The sequence below is a fragment of the Sceloporus undulatus genome, chromosome 2 (genome assembly GCF_019175285.1).
Source record: "Sceloporus undulatus isolate JIND9_A2432 ecotype Alabama chromosome 2, SceUnd_v1.1, whole genome shotgun sequence".
Lineage (NCBI taxonomy): Eukaryota > Metazoa > Chordata > Lepidosauria > Squamata > Phrynosomatidae > Sceloporus > Sceloporus undulatus.
Window position 1 is genome coordinate 196,446,846 of NC_056523.1, and position 15,573 is coordinate 196,462,418.

At 40.2% G+C, this 15,573-nt stretch overlaps 1 protein-coding gene across 4 annotated transcripts in view; it reads left to right on the forward strand.

Moving 5' to 3' along the window:
• The window catches only part of TYK2 (tyrosine kinase 2), a 63,502-nt gene extending 50,248 nt beyond the window's left edge, over window positions 1-13,254 (forward strand). For 2 of the 4 annotated variants that reach the window (XM_042449935.1, XM_042449934.1), the window contains exons 17-24: window positions 585-735; window positions 1,349-1,446; window positions 3,099-3,291; window positions 6,652-6,770; window positions 7,077-7,249; window positions 7,987-8,104; window positions 8,567-8,677; window positions 9,488-13,254. In XM_042449935.1, coding sequence (XP_042305869.1) covers window positions 585-735; window positions 1,349-1,446; window positions 3,099-3,291; window positions 6,652-6,770; window positions 7,077-7,249; window positions 7,987-8,104; window positions 8,567-8,677; window positions 9,488-9,622 — 1,098 coding nt within the window. In that variant the 3' untranslated portion in view covers window positions 9,623-13,254. The remainder of the gene's footprint in view (window positions 1-584; window positions 736-1,348; window positions 1,447-3,098; window positions 3,292-6,651; window positions 6,771-7,076; window positions 7,250-7,986; window positions 8,105-8,566; window positions 8,678-9,487) is intronic. The other 2 variants (XR_006101989.1, XR_006101990.1) reach the window with 2 other exon arrangements.
• The last annotated feature ends 2,319 nt before the right edge of the window (window positions 13,255-15,573 follow it).

Here is a 15,573-nt window from a genome sequence, read left to right on the forward strand (position 1 = left end):
AGTCACATTTGGGGATACATCTGCTGCAAAGGAAGTACTGACACCACTCTTGTCACTTTTTTGCTGTCTTCATTGCTCAAACCATGGACCACCTCTGGGAGGAAGAGAAGGTTGTGCAGGAAATAATGGTGGTGCTGGTCTGCTGTTGACTCTGGCTTACTTGTCTTACATGTGTTATCTAGAATTTTACACTAAAGAACATAACATATTCTCTGACTACAATATACAAATGAAATTATCCATGAAGCTAATTGTTGTGAGCTAGGAAAATCCACAGATACAGACTAATTAAATAATTAATTAAAGATAATTAAAGATATAAGATATTTTGTGCATAGTCTAGATTAATGGGGAGCTAGGGATGAATCCCTGGAATGGTTATTATAAGTCTCTCAATGACCATAAGAAAGTAGCCACCAGTGGGGTACCGAAGCCTTGGTTACACATGCTTTATTTTAAAACACGATTAACTGCTGATGAGGGCAAGAGAGTTTATAACAAAATAAATGTTTGGAGATTCTTTGTGTGAAGTTTGACTTAGTTTGTGAAATACACATTTATCCATAAAACTTTTCTTCCTGCAGAAAGAGCGTTTCTATGAGAAAAAACATCGCCTTCCAGAACCATCTTTTAAAGAATTAGCTACTTTAATCAGTCAGTGCCTGAACTATGCACCTGGAGAGCGGCCTTCCTTCCGGACCATTCTGAGAGATCTTACCCAGCTGCAACCACATAGTAAGGATCTTAGAGTATGCTGATAGCAACAGTTCCATAAACGTATGAAACAATGTACTTATTCTCGTTATTTCCTAACTCTGAGCCACTCAGTCCATACAAGAGGACAACTGTAAACCAGGCTGATTAAAAATGTGGTAACAGTTAACTGGCTCTGCTTGCAACCTAATCACAGTTTGCTAAATTGGTTTATGAATGAGCTGAGGGTGTAGAGATCAAAATATAAAGTACAGTATAATGTTGAATGCAGAGTAGCGAGACAGAAAAGTTCAAACACAAAAAGGTGAGAATTAAATGTAATGCAGAATGATAAGATCTAGTAGGACAATATAAAGAAAGCGTAAATAATTAACTGCTTAGGTTAAGGTGATAGTTGGCTTAAATGGGGAATAGAAAAGTTTTGAAGCTACTAAATGTTATTCTCTTCCAATATTGGATTCTAATAAGGGTTACTTATTCGTTGTGTGGTATGCACAATGCTGTTACCCTTTCCCTATCACAATATTATAGATTTCATAAGTTTGCCTTGTATGTTTTGAAGTTTCATTTTGTTTTCCTCTATGTCTTGTACATCTCACTGGTTGGTCCCCAAGTCTATCCTCTTATTTTTCAGACCCTCTTGATATCACCTCTGTGAATCCTGAATTTCCTGTATCTGACCCTACTGTATTCCAGAAGCGCTACCTGAAGAAGATCAGAGATCTGGGTGAGGTAAATTGCCTTTGTTTTTATAAAATAAAGCATTGCTAGTTTCTGCAATTCATACCAAGTAGAATTGAGATAAAAGCCCTTCATGATTAATCTGTTTCTGTGTTGTGCGGTTTCATTCTACCAATATTTGATCTGCTCCACACTTGTTAAAATTGATGCACATATAAAATTAGTGTGTCAGGAAATAGCTAGCACAGAACATTCTTTGGAGATGCTTGGTTTGTATGCCTACAGAGAATGTTATATATGGAAGCATTCAAACATTTAGTCCTTGTCCACCTGCAACTCAACATGTTATAGATGAGAGTGTGACATGTTGTTTTGACTTTCATAAGAGATATTCAGTCAGTCATATAAATACATGAATTATGAATGGGATCACGTTCCTGACTAGTTTTGCCCTTGCCAAAGTGGCTGCATGCTTGTAGTTTGTATGAAGACCTCTGTGCAGTATAGATGTATGCACATGGATTCCTACATTTGAGTAATGCTGAATGTCCAGCCACTAGGAGATCATGTTGACATTTGGGGATGTGCAGAGCAGGTGTATTTCTGCTTCTGCCTCATGTATTTACTGGATTGATTAGGTAGACAAGGTCTGATCATCTGTACAGTGAGAGTGAAAAGATGAGAAGATGTGTATTTTTCAATACTAATGAACCTATTAGAAGCAAACTTTGATTTCACCATCCAGACTGTTGGGCAAACCATGATTTATAACTGTTTTGGATGCTTTAGTTTTTGGTCTAGTTTATTATTCCAATCTATCAGTGGCAGTAGTCTCCAGAGGCTGAGCAGCAGCAGATTTCACAGTAGTTTGTATTTACATCATATCCAATTATGGTTTGCTGGTTTTTATTCTTTCTGGCTAGCTGATTACAAACCATTGATTTATCAGTTCATGTGTCACACTGAATAATTGGTAAGTTAATGTGTCCATTAATCATCATGGCTGAGAATGGCTGCCCAACATAACTTTATAGGTGCTCTCCCCACTGTCAACTTCCCCTCAATCCTGCCCCTGTAGTACGATCTGTTTGGTAAATTGCGTTGATTATCTTATTGATTGAATGTGCTAGACATTGCAATAGGTTGTATGGGCTATGAAGTGTGATTACAAATATAATCACTGTCAGCTGTAGAAAAACAGAACAACAACAAAAAAGGGTACAAGTAGATATGATTTTCAGTGTGTTCTGATAAGCTCTTTATTGAGGTAACTTTATTCTTAAAAATACTTGGTGATAACACCAATGCAATACTGCCATGTTTGTTTAATCAAGTTTATTTTACCACAATAAATTATATGCCTACTGTTTATTAAGGGATTTCTTCACTGGGTTGGAAACATGTGCAGTGGTCTTCTGTCATTATTACTGTGAAATGTTTTCAGTTCATACTTGTCTGTGAAATCTATTATTTGGCTTACATTAGTGCTGATTGGGATGCTGGGCAAAGGTGACCTTTTCATCAGATTAATTTCTGTACTGGCCTGTGGCAGAGGATTGTTTCTACATGGGAACATTCTTGAGATCATTTCTCTTCCAGTACAACCATTCAAGCAGTGAACTCTCCAACATAAATAAAAGTAAAATGTTTGTCTTTTGAAATATCACATCTCTTTGTTGTTTCCTTCTTTCTCATTTGTCTAGGGTCACTTTGGCAAAGTGAGCTTGTATTGCTATGATCCCACCAACGATGGCACAGGGGAGATGGTGGCAGTGAAGTCATTGAAATCAGGCTGCAGCCAACAGCTGCTGACTAGCTGGAAAAAGGAAATTGAGATCCTGAAAACCCTCTATCATGAGAACATTGTCAAGTACAAGGGCTGCTGCAGTGAGCAAGGTATGAGATCTGCTGAGCTGGCACCTTAAGGCCTGGGTGTCAGGGGGCTTAACATAGAGGTGCTTTCAGGCAGGGAAGATTACAGAGGGAACACCTTCTCTTCTACTCCATTTTCAATTATTACCAGAATTCACAGGGTCTGTTTATCTTTAACAGAAGATCGGGCAACATATCTTTTTTTTTTTTTTACTTCTTCCCCAGTACTGCTCCCCTTCCAGTATTTGTAATTCATTGTTTCTGTCCAGGGAACAACTGCTTGAAATGTTTTTTTAGGAATTCTTGCATCTGTATGTGACTGGACTTGGAACTCCAAGAATCCTTGATTTTTATAGCCAGCTCAGGCTTAGCCATAATGTATGCCTTTGATCTAGTAGCTAGCTGTCAGGCACCATTCCCACTAAGAGAGGTGACATGCAACCTTTTGGGAGTCACAAATGGCATACCATGAATTGTAGGGAACTTACCACATTTATGTAAGTGGTATCTTGCAGTGCAAAAAATAAAAGTAGGAAGGTACCCCCTTTCCTCTCACCTCCTTTCCTTCCCTCATCTGTCAACCATCAATTTTCTCTTCCATTCATTCTCTGTCTCACCTACTCCCCTGAACACAAGCATCGATTGTGACATCCATTGTGCATTCCTGGAATCCTGCCACCAGCCCACCTGTCTTTTCCACTGTAGCTCCCATCCTCCCCACTTATCCTTTTACTACCTGTGATTTCCAGGATTTATATTCCACCTTTCTCCACAATGGGATTCAAGGCAGGCAATGTCATGGACTTTTGGTGAAAAATGTTGTTCTATGAATTAAGTAATTTAGTTGTGTATGTATTGTGCTACAGAAGTAATCAGGTAAGGAGATGGTAGGAGGGGGATGTTGAAAGCAAGAGGTGATTGGTGGAATGTCTGAAGGGACTTGAAGAAGGTTGGTGATAGGCAGTTATTTTGGGAGATTGTAGAGTGGAGTGTGGAGTGAATTAATGAGGATGAGTGTTGAGAGTTTAGGAATTAATGAGTGGGGTATTATTATTATTATTAGTAGTAGTAGTAGTAGTAATAGTAGTAATATCCTGCTCTTTCCCCAGAACTGGGACCCAGAGCAGCTCACAATATCAAAAGAACAGTACAATTAAAACATAGAAAAGTGGTACATTAAAATAGAATTAAATTGTTACAATATTACAATAGATTGCTTATTAAAGGAATAAAAAACAATTTAAAAGATAAAATTGTTTTAAAAAACTTAAAACAATTAAGAGGCAGCATTAACTAGAAGAAGAGTGAAAGTGAACTACAGTACTTGTTTTAAATGTATTGACGTATTAATCTATTTTGTTATGTTCAGCTTCTGTTAATGAAGCAAAGATTGGGTTCAGACATGGTGCCTGTAATGGCAGCAGTGCACAGAGAAAGTCAATGTCCAGTGGGGGTAGAGAAGTTGCACAATAACCTACATAGCAACCTTCAGGATATCTAATAGATTTCCACAGTTGGTGACCACAGCAGTGTGACAGGAGGCAGTCCTTACATTGGTGGCAGAGGTGTGGATGAGGGAAAGCCTCAGTCTTGGTAGCAGCAGTGGAATTTGTGGAATCCATCATCACTTGTGGTGCAGGGGAGTTTTAGGCAGAACATTACATCTAGTTGGGAGAAGTGATGGAATAAGGGAAAAGGGGAAGAACCTGCATGGTGTAGAGAACTGAACATTAGACTAGGACTCTGGGGAACAGGGTTTGAATCCTGGCTCATAGAATCATAGAGTTGGAAGAGGGCCATCCAGTCCAACGCCCTGCCATACAGGAAATCTAAATCAAAGCATCCTCGACAGATGGCCATCCAGCCTCTGTTTAAAGACCTCCAAGGAAGGAGACTCCACCACTCTCTGAGAAAGTGTGTTCCACTGTCGGCTCAGTCATGTAAATTCACTGGGTGACCTTGGATAAGTCATACTCTCTCAGCCTCAGAGGATGGCAATGGCAACTCCCCTCTGAAGAAACTTGCCAAGAAAACCCAGTGAGAGGTTTGCCTTAGGGTCACTATAAGTCAGAAATGACTTGAAGGCACACACAACAGCAACAAAGGGGCAGGACCTTCACCACAGCCTCATGGGTTCTTATAATCCTTTCAGAAAAATATTCTCCCAAAGAACAGAAACAATGGATACAGCAGCCCTACAATAGACTATGTTATATAGCAGGGGTAGGCAACCTGCGGCCCGCGGGCCGGATGCAGCCCGGCAAGGCCTTGGGACCGGCCCCAGCCCGGTCCTGCCACTGATTGCCGCCGGGGCCTTTGGGGGGCGATTGTCTATAGAAGCCTCAGAAACATGCATTTACCTTAACATTTTTTTAAAAAATCATCAAATTTTTTCACGTGTCCTCCATTTTTATTTAAAAAGTGCCCTCCATTTGAAAATTTTGTCCTACATTTGTTCCTGTTTATTTATTTATTTATTTATTTTAAAAAATTGTTTAATTATTTATTTTTTGGCTTCGGCCCCCCAGCTGTCTGAGGGACAGCTACCCGGCCCCCGGCTCAAAAGGGTTGCCTACCCCTGTTATATAGGGTACCAAGTGATAGCCTCCTTCTATCCCCATTAGCTCTCTGATTGTAGTTGCCAAACCCTGAAGCTCCCATAATTGTTAATCATAGGCCATGCAGGCAAGAAATTATTAGAGTAGTAAACTAACCTCTGGAAATCCAAGTTTGGAAACCACTGTGCTAGATGAAATGCTGACATGCATACTCAGAGAGATAATTTCAGCTGTTCCTTATAGGCCCCTAGGGCATATTGATAAATTGGTAGCCCCAGTAAGTAAGTAAGAAGATCCCTGCCATCTGATCTCATCCAGCCTCAGAGGGAGAGAAAGGCCAGCTAGCTCCATCAGGCCTGGCCTAAAGTAAGAAGACAAGCCCTCCCTCTAGTCCACCTGCCATGGTCCAGGCCTCAGAGAGAAAGAAGAACAGCTGGACTTATTCCCCTTCCCATTGCTATTCCCTTCTCCTTTTGTGTCCTGTCTTTTTAGATTGTAAACCTGAGGGCAGGGAACTGTCTAATTAACTATCTGTAAGCCTTTCTTGAGAGCCTTTCTGGCTGAAGAGCAGGGTATAAATACAATAAATAAATAAATATGTAAGACGCCATGCTGAAGACATGAGGGGAGAAACGACATGCAGGATGGGAAGGCTTTGAAGGGTGGCTGGGGTACTCAGTGGGTGCATGGGCCCTAGCATAATATATTTTTGTGCGCTATAATAATATATTTTGGGGTTTAAAAGATAGATGACATAAAGTACATGACAAGTAACAGTGCTTCTTTGGGAGCAAAAGAAATAATTTTCTAAAATGTTTGATTCTAGGAGAAAAAGTTGTGCAACTTATCATGGAATATGTGCCTTTGGGGAGCCTGCGGGATTACCTACCCAAGCACAATGTCAGCCTGGCCCACATTCTCCTCTTTGCCCAACAGATTTGTGAGGTAATGTCTCTCAGCCGGCAGATGTAAAAATTAATTTGGGCACAAACCCAGAAAATACAATATATTTGGGATCATGTATCCTGGTGTGGGATTGAAAGGACTCTTAATGGGTAAACAAGGGTAGGGGTCTGCATAAAAATGGTTCTTTGGCTCTGGGAGAGGACTTTCCTCCCAACTGGAAGAGCATGTGCTGAGATTTAGGATTCCTTGTTCTGATTTTATCCCAGTTTCTGATTTTTTGGCCTTCTTAATTGCAGAGTTAGGAAGGTAACCCATTTTAAATTGTTTGTTTGTTTGTTTGTTTAGGGGATGGCTTATCTCCATTCCTTGCGCTACATTCATAGGGATCTTGCAGCCAGAAATGTCCTTTTGGAGAATGAGAATGTAGTGAAGATAGGAGACTTTGGGCTTGCCAAAGCTATCCCTGAGGGACATGACTATTACCGTGTCTGTGAAGATGGAGATAGTCCTGTATTTTGGTAAGTAAGCAGTCACAAAATCTTAACAGACATTTGAAGAGTATGAAGACTGCATTGTAACCCATTCATTTAGACAATGTCGTATGTTGAAAACAAAGAGGCAAAGTTCACAATGTGTTCTGCATTTGGAAAGCTTCAGTGGGAAGAGTGGCAAAATATTCTGAATGATAAGGAAACATCTTGAGCTGTGAAATGTAAGAGCAAAAAGTAAGGTCTTTAGGAACTATATGCCTTTATATACTCTGATAACCCTTATTACCCTTTCCTCTGACTGAATGTTGCCAGCTTGTCTGGAAATGATTGATATTCTTCTGACATGAGTGGCAACAGTTTCAAGCTTCTGTGGCTTATGCCTTGAAAAAGAAGGGCTCTAGGCTTACAGCGTACAAACGCAGATCAAATGCAGATGCTTTCCAAAGAATCTGTCTTGGCTAGACTATGTAGAACTTGGTCTAGTTCAGCAAGGCAATATTCATGTTTTTATAAGCTATGACTATTACATGGAATGCCTGTTTTTCAGAGATGATGCAGTGCTGTGGTGTGTCCCACCAGGGATAAACAGAAGGGCCTGATCACTATGCTGCTCTGTTTGTGAGGTTTTCAGAAACACCTGATTGGTTGCTGTTGGAGACAGATCTTCAGACTAGATGGACTTTGCTCTGATCCAGCAAGGCAGCTTTTATGGCTTTTTATTAGCAATTCATCTGTGCTCTTTGGCTCTTTTCTATGTGCTGCAGGTATGCTGTGGAGTGCCTGAAGGACTGTAAATTCTACTACACCTCTGATGTCTGGTCCTTCGGTGTAACATTATATGAACTCCTGACACGGTGTGATTCTAGTCAGAGCCCTCCAGCAGTGAGTACAATCACTGGGGATACAAGAGGGTGATAAATGTTTGCTTAACAATGCCAAGGGTTGTGAAGTGATCTTAGTATGTTTCTGAGTCCTAAGTGCATCTCTCTGGATAACTGTACTCCAAGGCAGTGGATGTGCTCCTTCAACTGTAGTTTAGTTGCCCAATGTGCTTCATACAGTGCTCGTTGTTTAGCCAACTATGATTGGCACATACACCATACATGTGCTGGCTGTTTTTTGTTTTTGTTTTTTACAATATACACCAATTTGTTCAAGGGTTAAAAAATACCTATCTTATCCTAGTTTGTTTCCTACAGTCTCGATTAGTATTGATGCCTGGAAGAAAGCAAGCTTGTGCTATATGCATTTTCATAACCCTTGAAAAACAAGGTACACGTAACATGTGGTATCTTTATGCCTTCTTTCCAAGCACTTACTATAGATTTTTCCGTCTTGCATTAGAAATTCATTGAGATGATTGGAACAATCCACGGTCAAATGACAGTACTGAGACTTATAGAGTTGCTGGATAGAGGGAAAAGGCTTCCCATGCCAAAAGACTGTCCTGGTGAGGTGAGTCTGGTTCTGTTTTCTGTCTATATTATATGAACTACAGAACAGGATACAGTATATGTTTCAAAGGTTGTTACTCTGTAGCAATAAGCAAGATAACAGTTCTGTGTTGCATTGATAGCTAGCTGGCTAATACGACTGAAGCATTTTAGGGAGGAGCCTACTTTATCTGAAGTAGTGAAATCTTCCCATAAATGCTCTTGAAACTTGTTTAGCTTAGTCTCAAAGATACTACAAGATCCCTTTGCATCCTGATATTTTAGACTAACAGGACAAAGATGCTACAGGTTCTCTTTGTATATGGGCAAAATATGGGCAAAAATCTCAATATGTTCCCAGTTTGTCACAAGCTGCTTCCTTGATATGAACAGAAAATGCTGGAAATGTTGGCTTTTAAGAATGAAGGCTTGAACATTATATCTGAGTTGTGGTTTTCTGTATGTGGCATGTAACAATTAAATGTACTTATTTAGCCCTGATGCAGTTAATGATGTAGGAATCCTGAAATGGAGATATATTAGAATTACATTGTCTGATATTGCCCAATTCTTATGGCTGCAAGAATGTTGACCATGGAATGGTTCAATTGTCATTTATTCCTTAATGTAATTGTTAGGATGTGTAAATGTCCTATCCTCCAAGTAGCTTTGAATACTTTGTAAGGTGCCATCCATACGACTGATGGGGCCAAGCTCCTTTGTTTCAGCAACACAATTGCATTGTGGGCCTACAGACTATTCTTTCTGTGCTAGCTTTCTCTTCTTTATTCCATGTAACGGTTCTATTCTAAACCTGTGCTTTCTTCCACAGATTTATCGCCTGATGAAGAACTGTTGGGAACTGGAGTCTTCATTCCGCCCATCCTTCACAAACCTTGTACCCATCTTGAAAGCCTTCCATGAAAAGTACAGGGCCCAGGCTCCATCTGTTTTCAATGTGTGTTGAGCAAGATGCTGAGATTCTCAACCAAAGACCATACTCTGATATGCACTATGTGTGCCTGGAAAGCCACAGTGCCATGGAAGCTGCTTCCAAGTATTGACATGCCTTGCAATTCTGACTTAATGTCATTTTGCTGTCCAGAGCCAGTGAAGAACACTCCTGCTTTGTCAGGCTTTGCCTCTCACACACCCTCAAATGTGATGAAGTTCATGGGAACACCCATCCAGTTTTTCTTCCTGAACACAGGTAGCTTGTGCTCATGAAACAATCTCTGCTACTCTACCCACCCTTAGTCTTAGTGGTCCGGATGTCCGAGTGCAGGAAAGTGAGTGAATACATCAACTTCTTCAAACAGTTTTATGGTTTGCTGCAGAAGATATGCAGCTTGGATGAAAAGGTCATTGAGAAGAGAGCCTAGATATAACTTGTTACAGAAGATTCCTCTCTTGGACTGGATATGTAGCATGCAGAATATTTAGTGCTGCCTCTGTTTAATAATCATGAGACTATCTGTCCCTTTCCTTGAATCTGTTTTCCAAGGAAAGGTGCTTTTCTGAGATTTGCCTTTAATCCTTTCATTCAAAGGAAATGCTTTGGACTCACAAAAATGTATGAACTAGCTTTTGCACCTAGTTTTTAGGTATTTCAGAGCTCTTAAATCTCTGAGATGCCACCATCCTCCACCCATGGTATAGCCATCTTTGCACTTTGTCTTTGGAGTAGACATTTGTCTATCCATTAGATGTCTGCTGTGGAATCAGAGGTGCTCTCAGCTGATTCGATGCTAGAGAGGTGAATATCTGATTGTAACTTTTATCCCCATATTGCAGTTATGGATTCACTGCAAAATGCTACCCCATGACGGCTGAAGAAGATATTCTGCTTTGTTCAGAAATACCTCTCCACTTAGGAGAATTCACCCCAGGCATCAGTTTTCTCCTTCTCTATGAACTTTCTCAGAGCTCACTGTGCTTTTTAGATGACATAAATGGACTTGCTCTTTTTGTTTTGTACAAACCATTCTCCATCGTGTTGTTGGTCTGGAATCGCCAACCAATACCAAAACTCTTCAGCACCTTCCTATACCCTGCTCTTGCCATCCAGAAACTTTGAGGTGTGTGTCTTTTGAAGTTGAAGTGGGTGGGAGAAAGAAAGCTACAAGCCTTAAATCAAATTGAAAATGAACATAAGTAATGATAATGCCTTTGGCCAAAGACTTAGTTGCTGTTGCCCAATAACCATATTTTATGTAGCAAAATGTAATCAAGTTTTGACTTGTCTGTAAGCATTGATCCAGCTGGTAAGCCAGCATTTTGGAAAAATACAGGTGCCATCTACAGTTCAGATTGATCATGATTGTCTTTTATCTATTCTGTTTTTAAAATGTTTTCTTGCTTCCTAAGTCCCAGGAGCTCTTGTTTTCATTCCAGTTGTTCCAAGTACTTCAGTACTTTATTCATTTTTTGTCAAGCCTGCTTTGAATACAGCTAGCTCAGTTTTCATGCACGTTTTTGAAATCTCAGCAAATTGTTGCAGGTTCTAGATTTTGTCGCCCCCCCCCCAACCAGTACACCTTCAGTTCTGTTTCCTGCCTTGGGCTACATCTGCACTGTAGAAATAATCTAGTTTGGCACTACTTTAATTGCCATGGCTCAGTGCTATGGAACTCTGGGAACTGTAGTTTTGTGAAACATTTGTGAGACATTTTGTGAGCTTAGGTGTCACAACAAACTACAAGACCCAGAATTTCCTAACACTGAGCCATGACAGTTAAAGTGGTGTCAAACTGGATTATTTCTGCAGTGCAGATGCATCCCTAGTAATCTGTGTCTTGGTCACTTATCTCTTCTCCATAACAGGATTGGTCTTGACTGCTTTTTTTGTGAATTTGAGATGGCAGGAAATTGATCCGCTTGTCCTAGGCTGTTTTTCCTTGGAGAGGGTTAGTTTTTGAGAAATATCTCCCACAAAAGAATTCACTTACGTACACTTACAGTGTTTCTTTTCTGTTCTTTTTCTGGGAAGATTGATCAAATATTAAGGAATGACAAACACAGGTGATTAAAAACTGCACATGCATTAATTGTGCTGTGACTGCCAGTTGTATGCTTCTGTTCTTCAGAGGCTTGGTCTTGTTTCCAAGTGTCCACTTGGTTGAGGGCCACTTGAGTTTAAGAAAGGGAACGCATGAAAAGCTAGGAGTCGTCTTGAGCTTATTGCCCATTTTTACCCAAACAGTTTAATCCTTTGAACCCTTGGTTGGTATATGTACTGACATGCAGCTCTTGAGTACCAAATGAAAGAATTGGAGGGAGAGGTTGCATATTTATTCTCTGGATATGATGTTTAATGCCTACTAAATATGGTAAGGGAACTTGTAGTACTGCTTGGATTTTTAAGAAGAGCACCTGGCAATGCTGCATACAAACTATCAGAAAACTTTGTAGGATCGCTACCTCTCTCACTCGATATAGCTTGACTGCATAAACATAGCTTTGAAACTCTTCAGGGTTGAGAGTCAAAATACATATTGAAATAGTACATAAACTGCAAGTGGGACACTCTTATGTTTTGAATGTATTTTCCCCTAAGACCTTAGTAAAGTCAATCAATAGCATCTAATAGTGGTTTGCTACCATTTCAGCTCCCACCCCTTCCTGACCAACACACACCAGAATCCAGACCTAGAAAACTAATTTTGTAAGCACCAAAAGAAAGCCATCCTGCACATCTTATGCCTGCTTGCTTAACTCATTTTTTAGGGTTTTCTGTAACTATGTGTTCATAAGAGGGCAGCCTTAAGAGTTGTTTATGTTGAGCAGCAGTGCCCTCCACTATCCCCATAGTTCTTGGCAGGTAGCAGTTTGCAATGGGTTTGGTGTGGATCAGTGTTTAAAGGAGACAAATACTTTGTGTAGGGACAAACCCAAGCTCTCTTTGCATGTTAACCTTTGAGGTTTTTGTACTAAACATAAAAAGGTGGTTGTTACATGGACTGTTAATTCTAGAAAGACTTCTTTCAGTTTTGCAAGTCTATTGAAACAGTTGATATAAAAGATGAATAGATGTTTACAAAGTTCTTGGTGTTAATCACATTTATTCTTTTGGAGGACTGCATGACCACCTGTAGGTATATTTCTTTCAACTAGTCTTCTCTCCCCCTCCCCTGTACATTTTATTTCTGGGTACAGAATGGCATCCCGAGCCTGCACTACTAACCCTGTCTCTGGAGTATGGAACAGTGCCACCTGTCTTAGCTGCCAAGTTACTTCTGGCCTACAGAGCTAAGCTGGAAAACTTCACAGCATTGTGCCTTTTTGTATCTGGAACTGCACTGAAGAATGGAGGCAAGGACTCCTCCCTCCCCAGAAGCATAGGCAAGCTTCAGCTCAGCCTCCCTTGCTTTATCTTGTGTCCAAAGCTGCTGTGTGCGTGTCTGTGTGCATGTGCAAGAGAGAGAGAGGGAGTGAGTCTATACATGTGTGAGAATGTGTTTGAGGAAATTCATTCATGGAAACCTGTAATGTGAATGTACTCTGTTCTAGTCTAGCAGTAGCTAGAGTCAACTATGTGTAATACAATACCGTGCTAATATTCTATAAATTTTCTTTAAATAAACACCATGTAACTTTTCATGGCTCTGTGGAGTTTTGTGGATTGCCAGCTATTTCTACTGGTGCTAGAAAACTGCCTTGTAGAATGCAATGGGATCTTGTAGCAACTTTGAAACAAACTGAAAGAAAGAAGCTGGTAGCATGAGCTTTCAGAGATTTCGGAAGAAGTTAGAACAGTATCGCACTACATTGTTATGGCATTATTCCATTTTGACCACTATGGCTGTCTCCTGTGGAATTGTGGGATTTGCAGTTTAGGGAGGAGCATTTAGAATGCTCAGCCAGAGAGCTATTAGGCCTCACTAAACTATAAAACCCAGAATCCCAGAGAAGGCAGCCACAGCAGTTAGAGTAGAATAGTACTGTAGTGCTATAACAGTGTAGTGTGATACTGATTTTTGTGTCAAAGATGCTTTTCGTGTACTGATTTTCCAGATTAACACAGTTATGTCTTTGGATTCTGCCCGGTAGAATCAGTATGTAGAGCGATCTTGTAGCACCTTTGAGACTAACTGAAATAAAGAAGTTGGCAGCATGAGTTTTCGTAGACTGAGTCTATGAAAGCTCATGCTGCCAACTTCTTTCTTTCAGTTAATCTCAAAGATGCTACAAGATTGCTCTACATACTGATTCTACAGACTAACATATCTTTGAATTCTGCCTTGTAGAATGTATAGCCAAAAGTGGTATCCTCTATTGCAAGAGCTTGTAAATGAGCTAATTTATGTTGTTAAAATATTTAAACTTGTAGTCTTCCAGATTTTGTAGCACCTGAAAGGCTAGCAGATTTATTATAGCATAAGCTTTCAGTGGCTATATTTCTAATTCATTAGATCTCAGTGACGTGGACTCTAATCTAAGAAAGCTTGTGCCATAATAAATCCATTAGGCTTTTAAGTTGCCATAAGATGTCATTTGTAATTCATGCGTCTTTGGTAAGTGTCTGAAACTGCCTAGAATGGCCAGCTTTTACTTATGGAACTAATGCTTTTGGTTTAAACATACTGTATTAAGATATGTCATCAGTCAGAAAAGGAGGTTTCCACCTGAACAGCTTCTGCAGTTTTAGATAAAGCAAATGTTTCTTGACAGCCAGACTGAATTGGAAAATGTAGATAAAGTGGGGATGGGAAACAGGGAATCCTTCAAATGTTTTGCAAATCTCAACATCCCACACTATTGGCTGTGTTGGCTAGGGCTGATGGGAACCCCAGTCTTACAAGGAAGGGGTCTTAAACTCCCTGCCCCTTTAGGATCGAATGGCAAATCAGCTGGGAGGGAAGAATTACAAGGAAGAGAACAGTATAAAAAGATGCCAGGTCAGAAAGGGATAGAAATGCTAAGAGAATGTCTGGGGAAAGGGAAGGTAATATGGAAAGTGTGTGTCAACTGAAGGATGGGAGGAGGAAGAGCTGCATTGTGAAGCACTGAGGGGTTGTCCAGCTGCTTGGGGTTTTTTTCCCCTTAAGGTTTCACCATTTGGGCTTCGAAAAGGCTAGCCAATGCTGGAAATGAGGTGCTGGAGTAGATGTGTCTTTTTTGGTCTGATCCAAGAAAGCTGCTTTTAACATTCTTACCATTATACCCCTTCCTTACTAAGAAGAAAATGGTTCCTGCACAAGGCATATTTTAAACATTAAGCATCAGCAAGTAGTAAAAGAGTTCTCATACCTGGAATCAAACATTGATAGAAACAGGGACTGCAGCCAGGAAATCAGAAGAAGATTTGACTGGGAAGAGTGACTATGAAAGAACTAGAAAAGATCCAAAAATGCTAAGATATACAGTGGGCCTTTGGTATCCGCTGAGATTTGGTTCCAGGACCCTCTGTGGATACCAAAATCCTTGGATGCTCAAATACCATTATATATAGTGGCATAGTAAAATGGTATTGCTTATTAAAATGGCAAAATCAAGGTTTGGTTTTTGGAATTTATATCTTTCTAAAATATTCTCAAGCTGTAGATGCTTGAATCTGTGGATAAGAAAAATCCATGGCTATGGAGGGCTGACCATACAACTGAACATGAAAGTTAGAATCGTATAAGCCATTGATTTCCCTGTTACCATGGATAAAAATATCAGTGGATAAAAACATCATGTAAGGATGTGAGAGCTGGACAGTTAGGAAAGAAGACAGGAAGAAAATCAATTCATTCGAGATGTGCTGGAGAAAGGTGCTGAGGATCCTATGGACAAAAAGACAAACAAAAGGGTCCTAAATCAAGCCAGACATTTCCCTGGAAGCCAAGATGACCAAGCTGAGGCTGTCATACTTTGGACACATCATGAGAAGGCAGAACTCATTGGAAAAAGTAATGCTAGGAAACGTGGAGGGAA